The sequence below is a fragment of the Lathamus discolor genome, chromosome 2 (genome assembly GCF_037157495.1).
Source record: "Lathamus discolor isolate bLatDis1 chromosome 2, bLatDis1.hap1, whole genome shotgun sequence".
Taxonomy (NCBI): Eukaryota; Metazoa; Chordata; class Aves; order Psittaciformes; family Psittacidae; genus Lathamus; species Lathamus discolor.
Genome location: NC_088885.1, coordinates 14,819,989 through 14,837,131, shown reverse-complemented (window position 1 = coordinate 14,837,131; position 17,143 = coordinate 14,819,989). Strand labels below are relative to the sequence as shown.

At 40.3% G+C, this 17,143-nt stretch overlaps 1 protein-coding gene across 2 annotated transcripts in view; it reads left to right on the top strand.

The window, feature by feature from the left end:
• IGF2BP3 (insulin like growth factor 2 mRNA binding protein 3) overlaps nucleotides 1-17,143 on the top strand; it is a 115,811-nt gene that overhangs the window by 56,674 nt on the left and 41,994 nt on the right. For both annotated transcript variants that reach the window (XM_065665861.1, XM_065665862.1), the window contains exons 5-6: nucleotides 14,578-14,629; nucleotides 14,717-14,780. In XM_065665861.1, coding sequence (XP_065521933.1) covers nucleotides 14,578-14,629; nucleotides 14,717-14,780 — 116 coding nt within the window. The remainder of the gene's footprint in view (nucleotides 1-14,577; nucleotides 14,630-14,716; nucleotides 14,781-17,143) is intronic.

Genomic DNA, 17,143 nt, shown 5'->3' with positions numbered 1-17,143 from the left:
CTCCTGTAAAAGTACTGGAGAAAAAGCTTGTGTCCTTATGTTTTGGGCAAGACTCACAAAAGGAAAGTAGGAAAACAAACAAGCAAACAAAGTCAACCAACAAAAAAACCCCTACTACAGTTAGTATTGAGATTTGTTCTAGGGAATGATTGCCAGAGTGGAACAGTTGGTCCATCAGTCCGGAAGGCTGGTCTTTTTCCAGTCTGGAAATAGGTTGCTGCCATTTTTTCATGTGTCCATTCCTGTAGTGATTCTTATTAAACGGGTAAGGGAAAAAATGGAATCTGTTTGTCCCTGAGCAGACAGATTTGAACATAAGAAGAACCCTTTTTATAAGTTTAACCTCAGAAGACTCCAGTTGGCTGAAACTGGATATCTGAGACTGTGTATCTGGCAGCCGTTTGGAAAAACGAGGGTCCAGACTAATTTTTAAAAGGTAAGTTTGTCTGTGATAGTGCCTGGTTTGCACTTCAGGACCTGCTGTGCAGTAGCCACTACTGATAGAGGTTAAGGGTTGCCCTGCATAGTACTGGTGGGAGACAATAGAAGGCGCGAAGCTGATATGTCTTCTTGTCACCGTCTATTCATATTTTCAGAGCGTTGACCCTGAGGCTATTCCTTTATTATATTGGAAAGCATGAGAGCCTTTATTAAACATAGAGGACACACCCTATGCATGTTGTAGTGTGCAGAGGCAAAACGTGTCTGCCTTAATTGCCCTTTGGTTCCTGAACTCCCTCCATAACATGGGCTGGAGGGGGATGAAGGGGCTGTCAATGTTGTTTTGTCCCTTTTCTTCTAGGAAAAGCTAATATAATCATTAAAATATATTTAACTATCTGCCTCTTTCTTGTGAAAGCTCACCATTGCAGATAAGGTTACATGCAGGAGTCTTACTGCATGCCAGTTGAGAGTAACAGCAGATAACTTGGAGCCTGCAGCTAAGATGAGCATGTTGGAGTGTCTGTTTACAAATCAAATATTGGCCTGGCATGGCCTGCCCTGGCAGCAGAGCTGTGCTCGCGCTAAAATTAAAGAGGAGGCTGGAAAGGGAGACATTCCTCATGTTCTGGGCCGGTCTCATTGGTTCAACAGCATGTACCACTACTGCTCTGCTGGCATGGTAGCCAGCACAACTACAGTAGCACATTGTGCACTGGTGGGTAAGAGCTCAACAATAAGGGACTAGAAAAGATCGCTTTCCATAGAGAGGTTTTTAGAAGGCTGAATATTACCAAAATAATTTCACAAAGCTATATAATCTGAAAAGCAACTGAAGTGACTGCCCTTGATCTGCTGCCAGACCTCATGGGGTATTGCTTTCCACGGGCTGCGGCAGCACACTCGGCCATGTTACCCCATCCCATAATTTTTTTCTGCCATAGCTGGGCTTACTATTTATGCTAGTTTGCAAGTGAAGCATGTTCTCGGGTAAGCAGAGGGAAAAGTAATTTTCCTGTTGCTATGTGTAAGAATGGCCAAATGCTTTCATGTATTTTTGGGGTGGTACAGAGAGTTTAGGCTTTAAATTCTAGCCAAGGGTGTTCAGGTTTCGAAGCCAGCCTCTGTGGCTGGCAGGAGCTCTTCTAGTGTTGTCAGCCCTGCTGCCAGGGACGTTGTGATGTCCTGGAGGGAACAATATGGCAGCCTCTCATCCTGAACCTCTCAAATCCATTTAAAGCCAAAGACCTTAAAACATGTTGGTAAAAAGGTCTGCAAAGCTCTAGGGTGTTTTTAAAGTAAGAAAAGCATCTGGAAATTGGATGTCCTCAGCTTCTTCTCCTTCTCTTATTCTTCCTAGGAGCAGCTAGTCTGCAGAAAGGTGTTGTGTTAGTGCAAATGCCTGTTCTTCACACCCAGTGTCCATATTTTGTTCAGCTCCTGATGCATTTTTGTTGGCTATTGGGAAATTTGCTTCTAGCTTCATGGAGGGAGAAGGTGGTTTGGGTTTCTGTGTTTTTCTTGGCATTTTAAATACTACTTGTCTCCTCTGGCATATCACAGTGTATGTGCCTTTTGGTTGTTATTCATAATTTAAAACCCTGTCTTTATAGTAGAACATGTGCAACAGGCCCATCTTTATTCAGTCAGCTCTTGTCTGAAGAGCATCTTGGAGTACCTCTGTACTGAGCAGAGCTCTGCCATGCTTTGTTAGGGGGTCTCATCTGTCATGCTTCATGTTCCTTTTTCTCTCCTCTCTCCTTCAGAGTATCTGGGCAATGAAAATCGTCATCAGTATTTCGTGTCTTATGCTTTCTGGCTTCAGGGCTCCTTGTATGTTGCTGCTTCTGTATGCTGAGCTGTTTCCATCTCCCTGAAACTGAGCACTGGTGTGTGTGTGACAGTACATGGTTTGTAAGAGTGTGTATCAGTTGGTTTCTGAGGCTTCTGCTGCTCCTCAGCTCTATCTCTCAGTTATGTTCCCTTACACTCAGAAACTGCTCTTCAGTGGTCACTGACCTGGGATCCTGATCTTCCTATCTGCTCCCTTCTCCTTTCTGATGCAGCTTGTCCCTAAACTCTGTTGTCCAGAGTTTTTGGAGAACTCTTTCATGATGCCCCTCATAGTTTGAAAGCCCCACCTAGGAAGTATTACTTCCACAGTAGCTGGTAACTTGATGGATGTCCTTTCCTAAATGGTGTGAATCTGGTTCCCTCTGAAATCTCTCCTGGACGCTGCTGCCTCACTGTTCACCTCCATCACATTCAGCACTCAGGCAGCCTATTCATTTCTATGGCCAGGCAGTAAGGAGGGCCTGCTTCAGGCTTTTGGAGACGGCCAGGCTGGCTGAGGACAACCTCTGAACCAAAAGATCAGGTTGGATTTCTATGTTTCCCACTTCGCCCTTCTCCCCCCACCCATAATACTTCCCTAGGTAGCTGTTGCACCCATTGCCTACACCTTGCAAGCTCTTTGAGGCAGGGGCTACCCTGGTTTGTTGCTGCTTTTGTTATGCAGAGCTGCTGTTTAATGCAAGGGGTGTATGCCACTAATGTTTTGAAATCAAATTTTCCCTTGCTGTAGCAGTCCTCTACTACTGCTCTCTGCATCTCCTTGCTATGCTTAGCCCTGAATAGCACGTTGCATTCTCATCCAGATGCCATGAGCAGGGACTTAAGCACTGTGACTCCCTAAACATTCAGCAGACGAATAACCAAGATTTCAGTTCCTCTTACACCACCTCCTCTTTCTTCCCATGTCAATAGCAAAGCACTGAAGTACTCTTTCCCTCTGTGCCTAAAAATCTAGTTCCCCTTCTGTTGGGCTGAGTGTTTTGCTATGAATCAGTGAAAAATCAGAATGAAGTGTACATTCATACAGGCGTATAGCGGGGATTTACACTCCCACTTCCCTTATTTTAAACAGTGCTGGCTTTTTAAATGTCAAAAAATTTAAATTTTAAGCATTTTAAGGAGAATGAGTTGTTTTGACAAGAGGAGATAGTTTATTGTATAGTGTATGTGAAACTGGTAAATGGCATACAACTACAGTGCCCTGTACTATTGTTTGCCTTTACTCTTAATTTATTACTACTACAGATGTTTCTGATTCATGTTCAGGGGATTATTGTTGTAGACAGTTAAAGTACTGTTAGTAGAGGGTAGCTTACGCAGCTACTTATAGAGCAGCAGTGAAACAGGGCTGAAGCCACTTATCCAAATACTTGCAGTGCCTGTTTTAGGAAGAACAAGAAAGAAACTGCATTGAAATTGTGTATCCAGGTTTCTGGAAAATAAGTGCTTTGTTGTGTGTTTAAAAATGAAGTGCATTGGTCTAGTATCTGGAGTTACCACGGTGTTCAGATGTTTGTGCAAGAGTGATCCTTGCAAAGGACAGCTCTGATGGCTCTTTTAGCTGCTAAATCCTGATGTCTTGGACAACCTGATTTAGTTGAACTGAAAACTTAGCTATAAAATACAAGGCAGAGACTTAGGTGCAAACTTTCCTGTGGGGCCATTGGAGTGAGCAGACCTCATTGGAATAGCAGACCTCTGCTGTGTTGTATTTGATTTCCTGTGATTTTCATAAGTAATCCTGAGAAGTAGCAGGCAATTAACAATGTTCCAGGGCAAGCAATTATCTTTGAATAAAAGAACAAGAAACCATGTGTCACCTGTGTTAGTTGGTAGTTCTACCTTTGTTCTATGCATTCCAGTATTTGCGAGGATTATGGGTATTTCAGTTTTCAGGTCTGTGCTGCTAGAGTATCAGTTACTGTAAAATGAGTGGAACAGTGTAAACTTGCTGGTTTTGATTACACCTCTTTTGTTTTCCCTGTATAAGAGAGAAAACATATTCTAATTTTATTATTAATGAGGCTGTGCAATAAACTTCAGACCTGGAGAGCTTGCTGGTGATTGAATACATACTGCAAGGCTGTGAATGGGAAACTCTTTTACCTCTCTTTGTAGGAGGCTCTGAATGCAAGTAGATAGAAGCAAAGATCACTCTTGAACCACGTTAGGGGTAGTTAACTGATTTAACTATGGCTGTTCTTCTTGAATTGTTCCAGTCATCTTACTTGTCAATTTTGAAGGAGCAATCGAATGACACTTAAAAGCAATTTATAGTCTGCAAGCTGTCAGCTAGCACTCAGCAGTTGTGTTCTGAATTGTTTTGTTTGGGTATATAGGTCAAATGGTATTAGCATAGTGCATCTTTTGCAATCTTTATTTCTAGTTCAGATAATTACATTCAAAAGTTTGTGGTTTTTTGTAAACATCCTCTTAAACCTTATCTCTCAGATTAATGCATGAGTTGGATATAATGCTGGCATAATTTAAGCTAGACTTGGAAATCTCATAGCTCTTGGTAAATATGTGCTTAACAGAATTTCACAATAATCTCTTTAACTTCTGGGGGGGTTTAATAACTTAGTTTTGAGTGTTTGAAATATGTATACTTTTATGATGTATCTGAACAGTTAGGTAGCTGCTAGATAATGTCTTACCACAGAAATTTTCTGCACTCAAAACCCCTTTGCTCCAAGGTTCATCTTAGTGCAGCTTGAAGACTTTGATGGCACTAATCGTTGTTTGCAAAGCTCTCAACTGCACAGGCTAGCACTATAGAGACTTTTACTGTAGATTTTATTTTAACCCAATTCCACAGCTCAAAGTAACTCAGATGCTTGAAGGTGGTGATCTTGCTCTACCAGGGTCTCTGCTCCTTGCTCTAAAGTGTATACAACTCGTATTTTTTGTCTGACCCCAGGCTTGAATTCTTGAGTCCCACTTCAACCTCTTCTTTCACTGCCTAATTCCTACAGCAGGGACTAGATAAGGTTGTCCTTATTCCTCACCTCTCCATGAAAATAGCCACACAAAACAGGAGAGGTAGACTAAGAAAAACTTGCATTCTCCAGCTGTTGGGATGACTTCAGCAACTTTGATTATAGCTGTTACAACTGAAGTGACTGAGCTACCCCATGTGTTATGAACCTGCTGGTCTGCATTCTGTTACAGTTTTGCCATGCCAGCAAAATAACTGGGGAGGTGAGGTAGGTGACATGCACTGACAGCTTGAGAAAAAGCTTTGTATGAGGGTATCCAGCAACCCAGCCCATGCATCTGTAAACCTCCATAACTGCAGATAACAATTCCTTTCCTTCAGTAGGCTCAGAGACTAGCTGTTTAGAGGACAAACCTTCCCTTACATGTCTGGTCCACAGCAATGCTGTCCCTTAGAAGGACTGCTGGGAAGCCAAGGCATGGCATGCATCTTGGCTTTAAAAAATGGTGGATGACCAATTTAAAAAGGGGGAAGGGAAATCCTGTGAATATAACTCGATTAAAATGCTTCAAGCTTTTTATAGTTTTTTTTCCTGGTTATAAAGAGATCGAAGATATTCATGAAGTGGTTGTTAAGGACTTTTCTTCCTGAAAGCTTGTCATCTTGAGTCTTGTGCACAATAGAGGGAGAGTCTCAGATGTGATCTCCATCTCAGTATTAATATACTTTATTTTTATCTGTACTAATCTATGAACTAAATCCACTTTACAGGATTTTCCTATATGATTCCCTCTATCATTTTTCAATAGTTACAAGAAGATCTGGAGGAAATGCTTAATGTTAGAATACGGGACAACCGTCCCAAGGAAATTTTCCCTGGGAATCAAGTGGTATCAAGCACTGACTTGGCTCTGTTTCTACAATGCACCAGCATACCTGTACCAGGAGGAAAATTTTTCATGTGTGGCTTCTTCATGAGACTAACCCTGTGCTCTTGTTGAGAAATTTCTTGGAACTTGTAATTATTGACCTGTTCTAAAAGATGATTCAAAAATCGATTTTCAGTCTGACAGATTCCCATTACAGTTGCAGGTTTCCAACTTTACAGAAGGCATTTTTTAAATGAAGGAGCTATTATTATGCTGAAACTAAAAATATCGGATGAGCGCCAGCCTTGTAGAGCAGTAATGAAGCAGCTTCAAGACTTTTTATTAGCTACAGAAAATAGGTTTTGAAAGTGTCTTTTGCACACACATGTGCACACATACACAGAGACAAGAGTAAAGTGTAGAGGAGAAATACAAGTGTTCCTGATAAACCTTTCAATTGAAAAGATGTTTCTGGCAGTGATATAGAGCTGGCAAAGTTGGGAAGACTGAGAGGTCAAGGGGGAAAGGCATAAAGTAACCGTTTCCTTTCTGGTTTTCATGTCACTGAGCAGGACATTGCAACTTGCACTGTGTGGCGGAACAGAAGTCTTCCTGAGAGAGACCAGGGCTGGATGCCTCCATAGGAAGGTGTCAAAACTGCCAATAAAACACCAGTTGTATTTTAATATAGTGCTGTGAATGAAGCAGAAAATCCATTGTTCATCCCTGTGTATTTTCCAAACATTCTTTAAAAATTTGCTGGCTCCCTTGCTTTTGTGTAGTCTATCATTTAATCAAAGTTGGGCAATGGATGCTCACTGGATAGTAATGATTTTATGGCTTGCTCTTTTTTGTTGTTTTTTTTTTTTTAACTTCCCTTTGGCAAACTACAAATGGGATCGTGGAAGCCGTGGAGAGTGTTTCCACTTAAACTGGCTGCCTCAATGCGAGAGGAGGCAGATGAACACGAGCTAAGTGTTGCTGCTGCTTCCTACTACGTTTCACAACACCCATCTGCCAGCCCGGCATGTGATCCTTCCCTCACGCCGAGCCGCAGAAATGTTCTAGTAGCCCGTCTGCCCAAGGAGGAGGAAGGGGGCCCCACCAGTGCCCACAAGGAGATCCTGGGAATGGGGATCAGCTGCATTAAACAGCAGTTGCTGCCTTTAAGGGCCCATCTGCATGACAGTGCTTTTTAATTTTGTGGAAATCAGGATGGATACTGCTTCAGGAGTGCTTGCATTAGTGCTAACCTGGTTCTTAAACTCAGGCATTATCTGAAACTGCTCTTGGAGTTGCACCTTTAGCATGATGAGAGGGGAGATTATTGCAGTATTGTAACAGATAATGTGCAGTGCTTAATTACATTCAGATAGTGTTGCATAAATACTTATTTCTGTGTTTTCAAACTTGTTTTCATTTAATTTAGATGAAGGGTGAATCGAAGCTGCCAATTTGGCCATCTCTGCGTGATTCGTTATTTCATAATACCTGTATCATATTCCCTTTCGATCCTTTCCAAACTGAATTATCCTGCTGCCTTTAATCTCTTTGTAAAGGAGGCCACCCATGCACCTAATGAGTGGTTTGTTGTTTTTTTTTTCCTTTCTCTAAACATTTCAAATACTTTTTCTTTATTTTTTTAACCTTAGAGACTACTTAATGCCATTTGTCAGCCTTGATACTAAGATTTTTTTTTCGTCCCATACTTCCTTAGTGTAATGCGCACTAATCTTTCCTCCCTATCACACACTGAAGAGATCCTTTCCTGTTTAGGGTGTAATGTGGTAACACGAAAGCAGACAAGAAATTTTTGCTTGCTGCATTGAGGACCTGGGCTAACCTTGTAGCCCAAAAATTTCTTTTGCAATTTCTTCTATTTTCAGAGCTTCATTAGAATATTGTCAGTGACTTTTTTCATCTTCCATTGTATGAATTTTTACTTGAAGGAAAGAAAGTCCTGATGCGGATCTTCATCTGTATGGTTTCCCATGTTGCTTACAGTTGTTGGATTCCTCTAAATTGTTTTCTTTAGAAGCTAACCTTCTTTCTTTTGTAAATTATGCTAATTATGTTTTGTGATATCTTTGATTTACCAGATTTAAGGCAAAACCTTTTAAATGTTTTTCTTGAATACTAATACGGTTTTAAAGCATTTAGTCCTCTTTTTCTATTACCTTTTTGTTTTATATATGTGGTATGTGTGATTATATACATATAAATATAAAATAGATCAATATAAATAAGTATATAAAGAACTGTAGATGGTCCACCAGTATTATCTGGAAATACTTTTAACCACATGTGGTATGTGGAGCTGGTTACAGTAGTTGTAGTTATGGTTGCATGGGATGTTTTACCTGAGACCTATCACCAGTTGCTTTATAACTTTTGCTTAACTTGAAGCACTGAAGTTGAAACAGTCCAAATCATCTCTACTTTAGTACAAATAACCAACTTATTTTTTGAGTGTTTCAGATGTTCCATAATGAGAACAAGGTAAATAGGGACCTAGTGTTTGCTCTTGGCACTGTAGGAGGGATGTTGGCTCAGGCTGGAGGATGGCTCTGCTGTCAAGTAACAAGTCCAGCTTGTGCAGTAGAGATTACTTGTCTTTAAGAGTTGTGCCTCTGTTACTCATGACACACTTCCTTAATTGTGCAGCAAGTTGAGGACTTTCAGGAAGACAAACTCCTTTGACTAGAGGGATTGAATGCTGCCATGGCAGACTGAATTCTGCACCTCTTGGTCTCTGATGCTGAGCACACTGTTAAAGCAGAAGTTGCTATTGGTTATTTAGAGTGTGCCTTGACTTCAGTTTGTCTTGTGATAATCCTCAGGTCCCTCTTGCAGAAGTGCTCTGTTCTTCTTGCTACCAGAAGTGACTTTGAAGCTGCTCTTTGAGCACACAGACGTGCCGAGTGCTGTGGAAAATCAAGCCCTTGGTGTCCAAATTGGTCACTCAATTAGTAGTTCCTTTGTCAATTTTGTCTTTGTTCTCTGTGGTTCAGATTTACATTCTTAAAACCCTGGTAATGCCACCTAAACAGAATTGTATTATAGGGTAAACTTATTAATAGTTTTGAACATTTGGATGTAACTGTAAGTTCCCAGGAGAAGAATTCACTCCAGGGTTTGTATGGGATGTGGTAAATAAGCCAGAGTTATTGTTTTCAGGCGCTGCCTTTCTGGTGTGTGCAAACAATGACTTCAGCAGCTTCCAGACTTATTTTTCTGATTCTTCCAGACTATGGTCATGGTTTCTTGAGACAGTAAACTGGGTATTGGAGGGCCTACAAGATGAAAAACACCATCACCATATGCTGTAGTGTACTGAGCCATCGCGAAGTGGCTTTGCCTATTCAAATGTCTTCACAAGGTTTTGGAGGAATATCTTTGTCCTGGCAGACCATGTGCTGTTTTGGGTGCTCCATGTCCATGCTGCTCTGCCTTTACAAGGGGCCAGCATGTTCTGACCTTTTTTGATGAAAATGGATGAAGTTGCCATGTCTAAGTTCTGACTGGTAGCAGTGGTCCAGACAGGCTGCCCAGCCTGGGAAGTGTGCTGGGTGACCTGGGGCCAAGCTCACCTGGCCTCCACACAGGTGATGCAGTGTTATCCCATTGCATCTTTCAAAAATAACTGCTTCCTCAAGCATTTGTTAGTGGCTTCTTCATGTTTAATTTTTTGTACAGCCATGCTAGCTGGGCCCATTGTTGGGGATGCACTTTCTACTGATGAAAAGATTATTCCAAACTGAAGGTACTTCAAAGACCCTTTTTGGTATCATCAGCTGCTGGCAGCTGGTGGGGCTGCAGAGCAGTGGTGGCTTTGCGAGGTCCTGTTTCTCACATGGAAGTGGCAAAATGCCAGCTCTGCTTGTGCTGCACTGCACACTGGGTGTCACACCAGGCCAGTTTGAGCTGCATTAATATAAATAATTGAAAATTGTCTTTCTTGCGGACTTAACTATTGCAACAGAGTACTTGGACTGTGTAGATCACGTTAATGGTTTCAGCCAGGCTTGTTATTTGGAGTGATGTCCCCTCCTTTCCTTACTTGTCTCTTTTTGTTTTCTCTCAACGCATCTTTCCTCTTTCAAATCAAAAAAGCCACTTGCACTAATAACTTCTTTCCTCATATTGTTGCCTGACTCCCCCTCCACCCGTTTTTGTCAAATTACCCAGGATGCTCAAGGTCTTTGCAGCCAAAAATTTCCACGTGGTGTTCTACTGAATGATCCTAATCCTCCTATCTCTTTGCATCTGCTATTTGTGATTTCTGTTGTGTTGTCTAATTTTAACTCCTAATCAATGTGACAGGAGTCATGGAAACAAGGGTGGTGGTCTAATGGATTTGCTTTACATGAGTAGAGGAAATAACTTCAGGTTCTACAGCACTACTGTGAAGTTCCCATTGCTAAGTGCATGTGTGAAAGAGAAACAATATGGATAACTGTGGTTATGGACCAGATGTCTTGAGACTAATTTGCTTATGGCGCAGGGCAGAAATCCTACAGCACCATAAGATGATGTGTATGAAATAGTCTGTTCTGAAAGTGCAGAAAACAACTGCTCTGCTTTGTTCAAAGGTGCTGCTTCTAAACCTGTGAAATCTGTATGAGAACTGGGATATTTTAGTGTGTGCTTTGAGCTCTTGGCTCTACCAAAGAGTAACGTTCCCTTGTTTCTTTTTTCCTTGCAAAGCAGCCTCAATTTGTGGGGCTTGGTGTAGGGTAATGCTGTTTATAATGAAGTCAGAATTGGCTTTTAGAGCTTGATGAATGAAAGTCCACAGTATAAGACTGCAGCTTTTTGTGAGAGAGACATCTGTGCTATAACAAGAGCAGGAGACCCAATTTAGACAACTGCTAGAAGGAGAGCTCAAGAAAAGGAAAGACTTTTTTTTTCAGCTTAGATTAAATATTTGTACAAATAAACTTTTCTTTTCAGCTGCTCATCAGAATTGCTGCTGCACCACCAACTTGGCTTTGAATTTTGTTCTGATTGCCCAACAAGGCTGTACATGAAGAGTGTTACGGAAGAGCAGCTTAAACAAAACATGTTTGTTTTGTAGCAGAGCTAGAGGCTTTGGGCTAGAGAGGAAAAAAAAATGGGGAGAGGGAAAAGACAGTGTGAAGAGAAATAGGAAAAAACTAAGGATGTGAATAGAAACTGGCTATTGCAGTAAATACTAGTGAAGCAAGAAACACATGCAGGAGTTGACTTGTGTGTTTTGAAAGTGAGTTACAATAGAGGGTTTGGCTTCTAAGACAGTTGTAATGACTTCTCCCAACTGAATCAGCTGGGTCAGTTAAAAGTGTTCTCACCCATGAAGTTTGTTCCTCACATGCACACATGCATGTACCCCAGCTGCAGCTGAAACTCTACTAGCGTGTTTTAAATACAGCCTGGTTAAAAGGCGAACTGTGTGTTTGATCACACTTGAAACCTTGCTGTTTAAGAACGATGGTGATGGAAGTGCAAACATCCGGTAAGAACAGTGCTGTGGAGAACAAGTGCCTTTAACCTAAGAGGAATTTTTCTCATTTTGGTTAAAGAAAACTCCAGTCGTTTACGGAAACTTCTCATAAATCTGTTTGGTAAAGCAACTCTTTTAAGAATATGGAGCTCAGATCACTTGGATTAAAGCCCAGATGGACAGTGTCTCTGACTGGCATGGCTCAGAAGAGGGTTAAGGAGCAGCATGAGTGGAGAACTGATGAAGATGGGTGGGATGCTCTGTGTGCCATCCTGAGCTATTCCTCAGTATTAACAGCAAAAGACCCTTTTGGCTCTTGGGCTTATTGGAGCAGATGCAAGACTAGTTGATTGAGAGGTTTCTGATGATTGATCAGAAACATGCTGAAAGTAGTATTTTGAGAAAATATAGTATCTTTAAAAACTTTTTGTGGCTTCAGCTTTAAAGCATTTAATTTCTTGAAGCTGATGACATAAATGTTTATGTCTTAATGTAAATGTATGCTTAGCTCAGAATATCTATTTCATATGGAAATAGCTTACAAAATATTGATTAATAATTATGTAGCAGAGTTTTGTGGTACCTCTGGCATTCCAGTTTTGATCTTTTCCTGTATGATTAAGGATGACAATGAAATTCTGTGATATTGAAGCAATGCCTGTTTAGGGTAGAGTGGCATGAGCTGGTGGTCTGCACAGATGGAATGTAACAAAAAATTGTCTAAACTAACTAAAGACTGTAGCTCACATTGTAGTACAGTCTGCTGTGTAGTACAGCAAGGGTGTTGAAATACTGTAGGGACAAAGAAATTGCTTTATCAGACTAATGAACCCTTTAGTATCCTATTTCAAGTAAACATCTCAGAATGAGCTCTAAGCCAGGACTTACTTTGCTTTTCTTGTTTTAAAACCCTGACCCCCCGCCTGAGATTCTGCTCACCTGCTGATTTCAGTGGAGGCACAATTACCACTTAAGCTGTCTATGGAGGAAGGCTTTCCTCTAATCACATGTGGTGACTCTCCTGGCTTGTGTTGGAAGTACGGCTGCAGACCTGCAAGACCTTACAACTCTCATACTAGTCTGTGCCAACATTTCAATTGTCTCGAAAGGCTCTTCCACAGCCTTTGAATTTACTTGAATCCCCTGGAGCATCCTTGCTTAAGGAATATTTAGCGGATTTCAGAGCAAATTTTACTTTAGATAGTTCCAAATTATCAGACCTGAGCAGCGGCAGAAAAATCAAGTTTTTAGGAGATTGAAAAGGCAAACTCTGAATAGGCTAATCTCTATTTGTAGAAGGAGAGGACAATTAACTTGTCTATGAAAACAAAACAGTTGCCAACAAAGCTTACTAGACCCTATACAAGAAAGATATGGAAATTCTGCAGCTGGAAGTGGTAGTGCAGTGCTTTGCCTTTTAAATACCTAGTTTGAAATGTTACCTTTGAAATGTCTGTGCAATTTCCATTTTAGTAGGTGGTAAAGATTGGAAATTATACTGGTGGAAGTTGTCATTAAGTTTGGGCATATAAACTGCAATTTATCTTAAAAATGTCTTTCATATTGTAGTAAAAGTATACGGTGCAGTAATAAATTATAATTTTGAATTCTTAATCTCACGAGGATGTAGACTCTGAATTTCACATTTTTAGGGACTGGGGTTTTGTACACACACAGTTGTTGGTTACGCCAAACGGGAGTGTACTGCAGTGAGAAGCTGCACAGATGTGTTTTTATGCCTACTGCTTTCTTTCTATCCCTGCTTCCTTGTTTCTTCCCTTTCCCAAAAGGGGTTCTTCCCTTTCCCAAAAGGGGTTCTTCCCTTTCCCAAAAGGGGTTCTTCCCTTTCCCAAAAGGGGTTCTTCCCTTTCCCAAAAGGGGTTCTTCCCTTTCCCAAAAGGGGTTCTTCCCTTTCCCAAAAGGGGTTCTTCCCTTTCATACTGACATTCTGCCCTAAGAGACTGACCAAAGTGAAGAATGACATGCTGGTCGCAGAAGATATTGCAAGTTTACTTATTCACTTCTTGGTGTAAATAGAGAACTTTTCCGGCATCATTTTAATTTGAAACAAAACGCTTAGGATGCAGTAAACCACAATGATGTACTTGTGTTCTGTGCTAGTTACTGCCACAGTCACATTACTTCTCACCAGGAAGAAAATAAATTATATACACTGGGAATTTTAGGAAGATACAACTGTGGGTATTGTTTTTGTTGTAGTATTCTGGCACTTGTTTTTTCCTAAAAGGCTCATTGTCTCTTGCACCTTCCTCCTCCATTTGACTAGAATAAACCAACGTATGGCAAATAAAATCACTTTATTTGGATTTCTTTTGCCCTGTGTAATAAGGTTTTACCCCTTCCTCTCTACCTTTCTGCCAAAGGACAAATTGCTTCTTTCAAATAATGATGAAGAGATTGTTGTACAAGTGGTTCCTCTGGAATAGGTCTTTGGGAAAACTGTTAAAATAATTGCAGAACAGCTCTTGATGTACTGGTTATTCTGGTTAACTTCTCTATATAGACAAGCCCCCTCGAAGTAACAGAATGACATTTTTATACTGGGCAGGGGAAAAAAGACAAACTCAAACAGGGCAAAGTTACGCATATGTGCTTGGGATGCATGGAAAGGTTTTATTCCAGATTTGCTCTTCTCTGATTCTTCCTGCCTCTGCTTTAGCCCACTCTGAGGATAGGTGACTTGGAAGTTTATTTTCAGAGTCTGTGACTTGCAGTGCCATGTGACTTCTTGGAATTATGTTCTATATTTTCACATTCATGAGGTTTTACATGTAGGTTGTCTGATGTGAGGAAGAAAACAAGCAATGTGTACTTGTTCTTCCCAAAATAGTCGACATTTCTTCCATATTGGAGTGGATGCCTTGAATGCTTTATGTTCTGATAAAATTACTACGTGTTTTACTAGGTTTACAGGCTGATTTTGTTAATCTGTTTCAAAATTGAAACCTGTTGTTTCTTTTACCTCTTCATAGGTGCTGGACAGTTTGTTAGCTCAGTATGGAACAGTGGAGAACTGTGAGCAAGGTATGGCTCTGCTCTCAAATTGCTTTTAAATTTGGAGTAGGAAGTGAGCACAAACTGAACCTCTTTTTGTTGCATTTTTCTCTCTAGTGAACACTGACACGGAGACTGCAGTTGTAAATGTAACATATGGCAATAAGGACCAGGCTAGACAGTAAGTTTTTAATGTACTTGTTACTGTTGTCTCACTTGCATTTTGGGATTCATGTTGTTGTGATTTTATATGCAACTTCCCTTCTGATTTCTGTATTGATAAAATGATCATGTAAGCATTAACTTTTAAGACAGTCTTACTCTTCCCCTCACCAAGCCTTGTGTGTTTTATCCTTATTTATGTTTTATTATTAACTTTTCCCGCACTCTGGTTAAAATAATAACTTTGAAAAGTGAAAATTTGGGTAAAAGTATTCGATGGGAAAGGGTGGAAAGTTAGTGATTTGCCGATGACAGATGATGGGAGTTATTGCTTAATGATTCTCAGTCATATTTTAAAAAGCTTTGTGATGCTCTTTTGCAGTGTTTGTTGTTCTGTGTATGTCTGGTTAGTGGTTGCATTCTTCCCCTATTTGTTTGCTATTTTGATACAATTTTCCCTTAAGAAATATTTTTTTTTTTAATTAGAAAATTTAATGCTGCTTCCAAACACAAAAAAAGGTCATAATCTGAAACCTAAAATAATTTATTTGGGTTTTTTGAACTTTGGGCCACATATTTTATGCTTGCTTATATCTTCAGTAATCAATAACTTTCAATCTAGATATCAAAATTGAAAACCATAATGCTTTACTTAATGGTTGCATATCACTTTCCTTCCAACCTCCATATTATATACTATGCTATAGGTTTAATTTTTATTTTCCACCACAGGTAGAAAAAGGACTTGTGTGCTCCTTGATTTTAAATCTGGTGACACAAACATTTCTTCCCCATCTTTTTAGTTGTAGCATATTAAACAAAACCAAGCCCACCGACTAGCCTACAATGATCTTTTTATCTTTGAAGTTTCTGCCACCTTGTGGCTAACTGCGATCGGCAGTTAAGATGCAGAGTATACTTATGGTATACATTAATTCAAAATTACAAATGAAATTATATTTGTACATATAATTAAGTAATTATGACTTCTGTGTAACTTGAATGCAACACATGTATTTAATCTTTCAAAGTGTTAGGTTACTTGTTAGAGTATTCTAAACAAATGTGATGGGAAACTTGTGTCAGTGGTGTGTCCTGTGTACACTGGTGCTGGAGGAAGCAATTTTTGTCTGAATTCACCATTTAGCTTTTCTCAAAACCAGAATCATTCAACAGGTTCTTCAGGTTCTTTTGGGTTTAATTCTGTTGTTCAGTAATTGCAAATGTTGGGTTTTTAGGTCTGAAGAAACCTGTGGTGCAATATTAAAAATTAATGCTCCGTGTGCCAGTTTGTTCTTTGCAAACGTAAGAAGGAAGTACCTAAAATACTATGGAAAGAAGCATGATGTGTAGTTTTGAGCTGTCTGTCATCTGTGGTGTGGGTTCCTGGACTTGTGCAGTCGCTTCTGAAGTCAAACCCAACAATGTACAGTTCCTCTACCTTCAAACTCTACTTCTTAATTATGAAGGTCAATCCTGAGGAAATGCTGAGACAAGCCAAGATTTTTGAAGAAGTGTCTGAAATATGATTTCCCACACAAAACAGAATTTTGTGACAGTAACTGAAAACATCTTTAATCTGAAGCAGGTGAATTAGCATCCAGCATGAATTGTTGGAGGAGGACCTGAAGTGATACAGGCTGAATGATGACATAGAGTTTGTTTGCCTTGGAACAGGTAGGGCAAGTGGAGGAGCCTTGATTTCCTATTGTGAATGGTTTGATACGGACACAGAGTTTTCTAAGGGGATGAGACCATTTTCTGTACAGATTGTCTGGGTTCAGAATGCAACCTTGCAACTGTTTAGAAACCCCTAGGAGAAGAAGTGGCCGGACAGAGGTTTTTCTAGGAAAAAAAGAGGAATTGCAATGGAGCGTCACTACAGGACCTGTGCATGTGTGTATTTCCATAGTGATTGTGGTGATGTTTCACGTGAATGGCTTTTCCAGCCATGACCTAGCTTTTCTTTGTGGAACTGGCTATGGTGGACAGCAGTGGCTGTGGAGGGGGACTGGTATGCAAGAGCTTATAGCTGATAAAAAGCAGTGTTGATTACCCTATGCAGTACAAGCAATAGCAAGAACTGACTATATCAAAAGCAAGGAGTAGCAAGAACTGACTGTATCAAAAGCTGTTTAGAACTGTTGAGAATCAACAGCTGATAACAAGCTTTGTATTCTGAAATTCAGCTGTTTAGGGTAACTGATGCTTTTAACTGTGACTTTTGGAGCAATCACTGTGACATGAAGGTGTCTGTGCTACCACATGCAGTGGGTTCCCAGTTCTAATTATGTCTTTTGTGCACTTTCTGTGACACATACTAACCTCACAGTTAGTGCTGGCTGACAAAACAGGCAAAGTTGGCTACTTCCCTGCTGAATA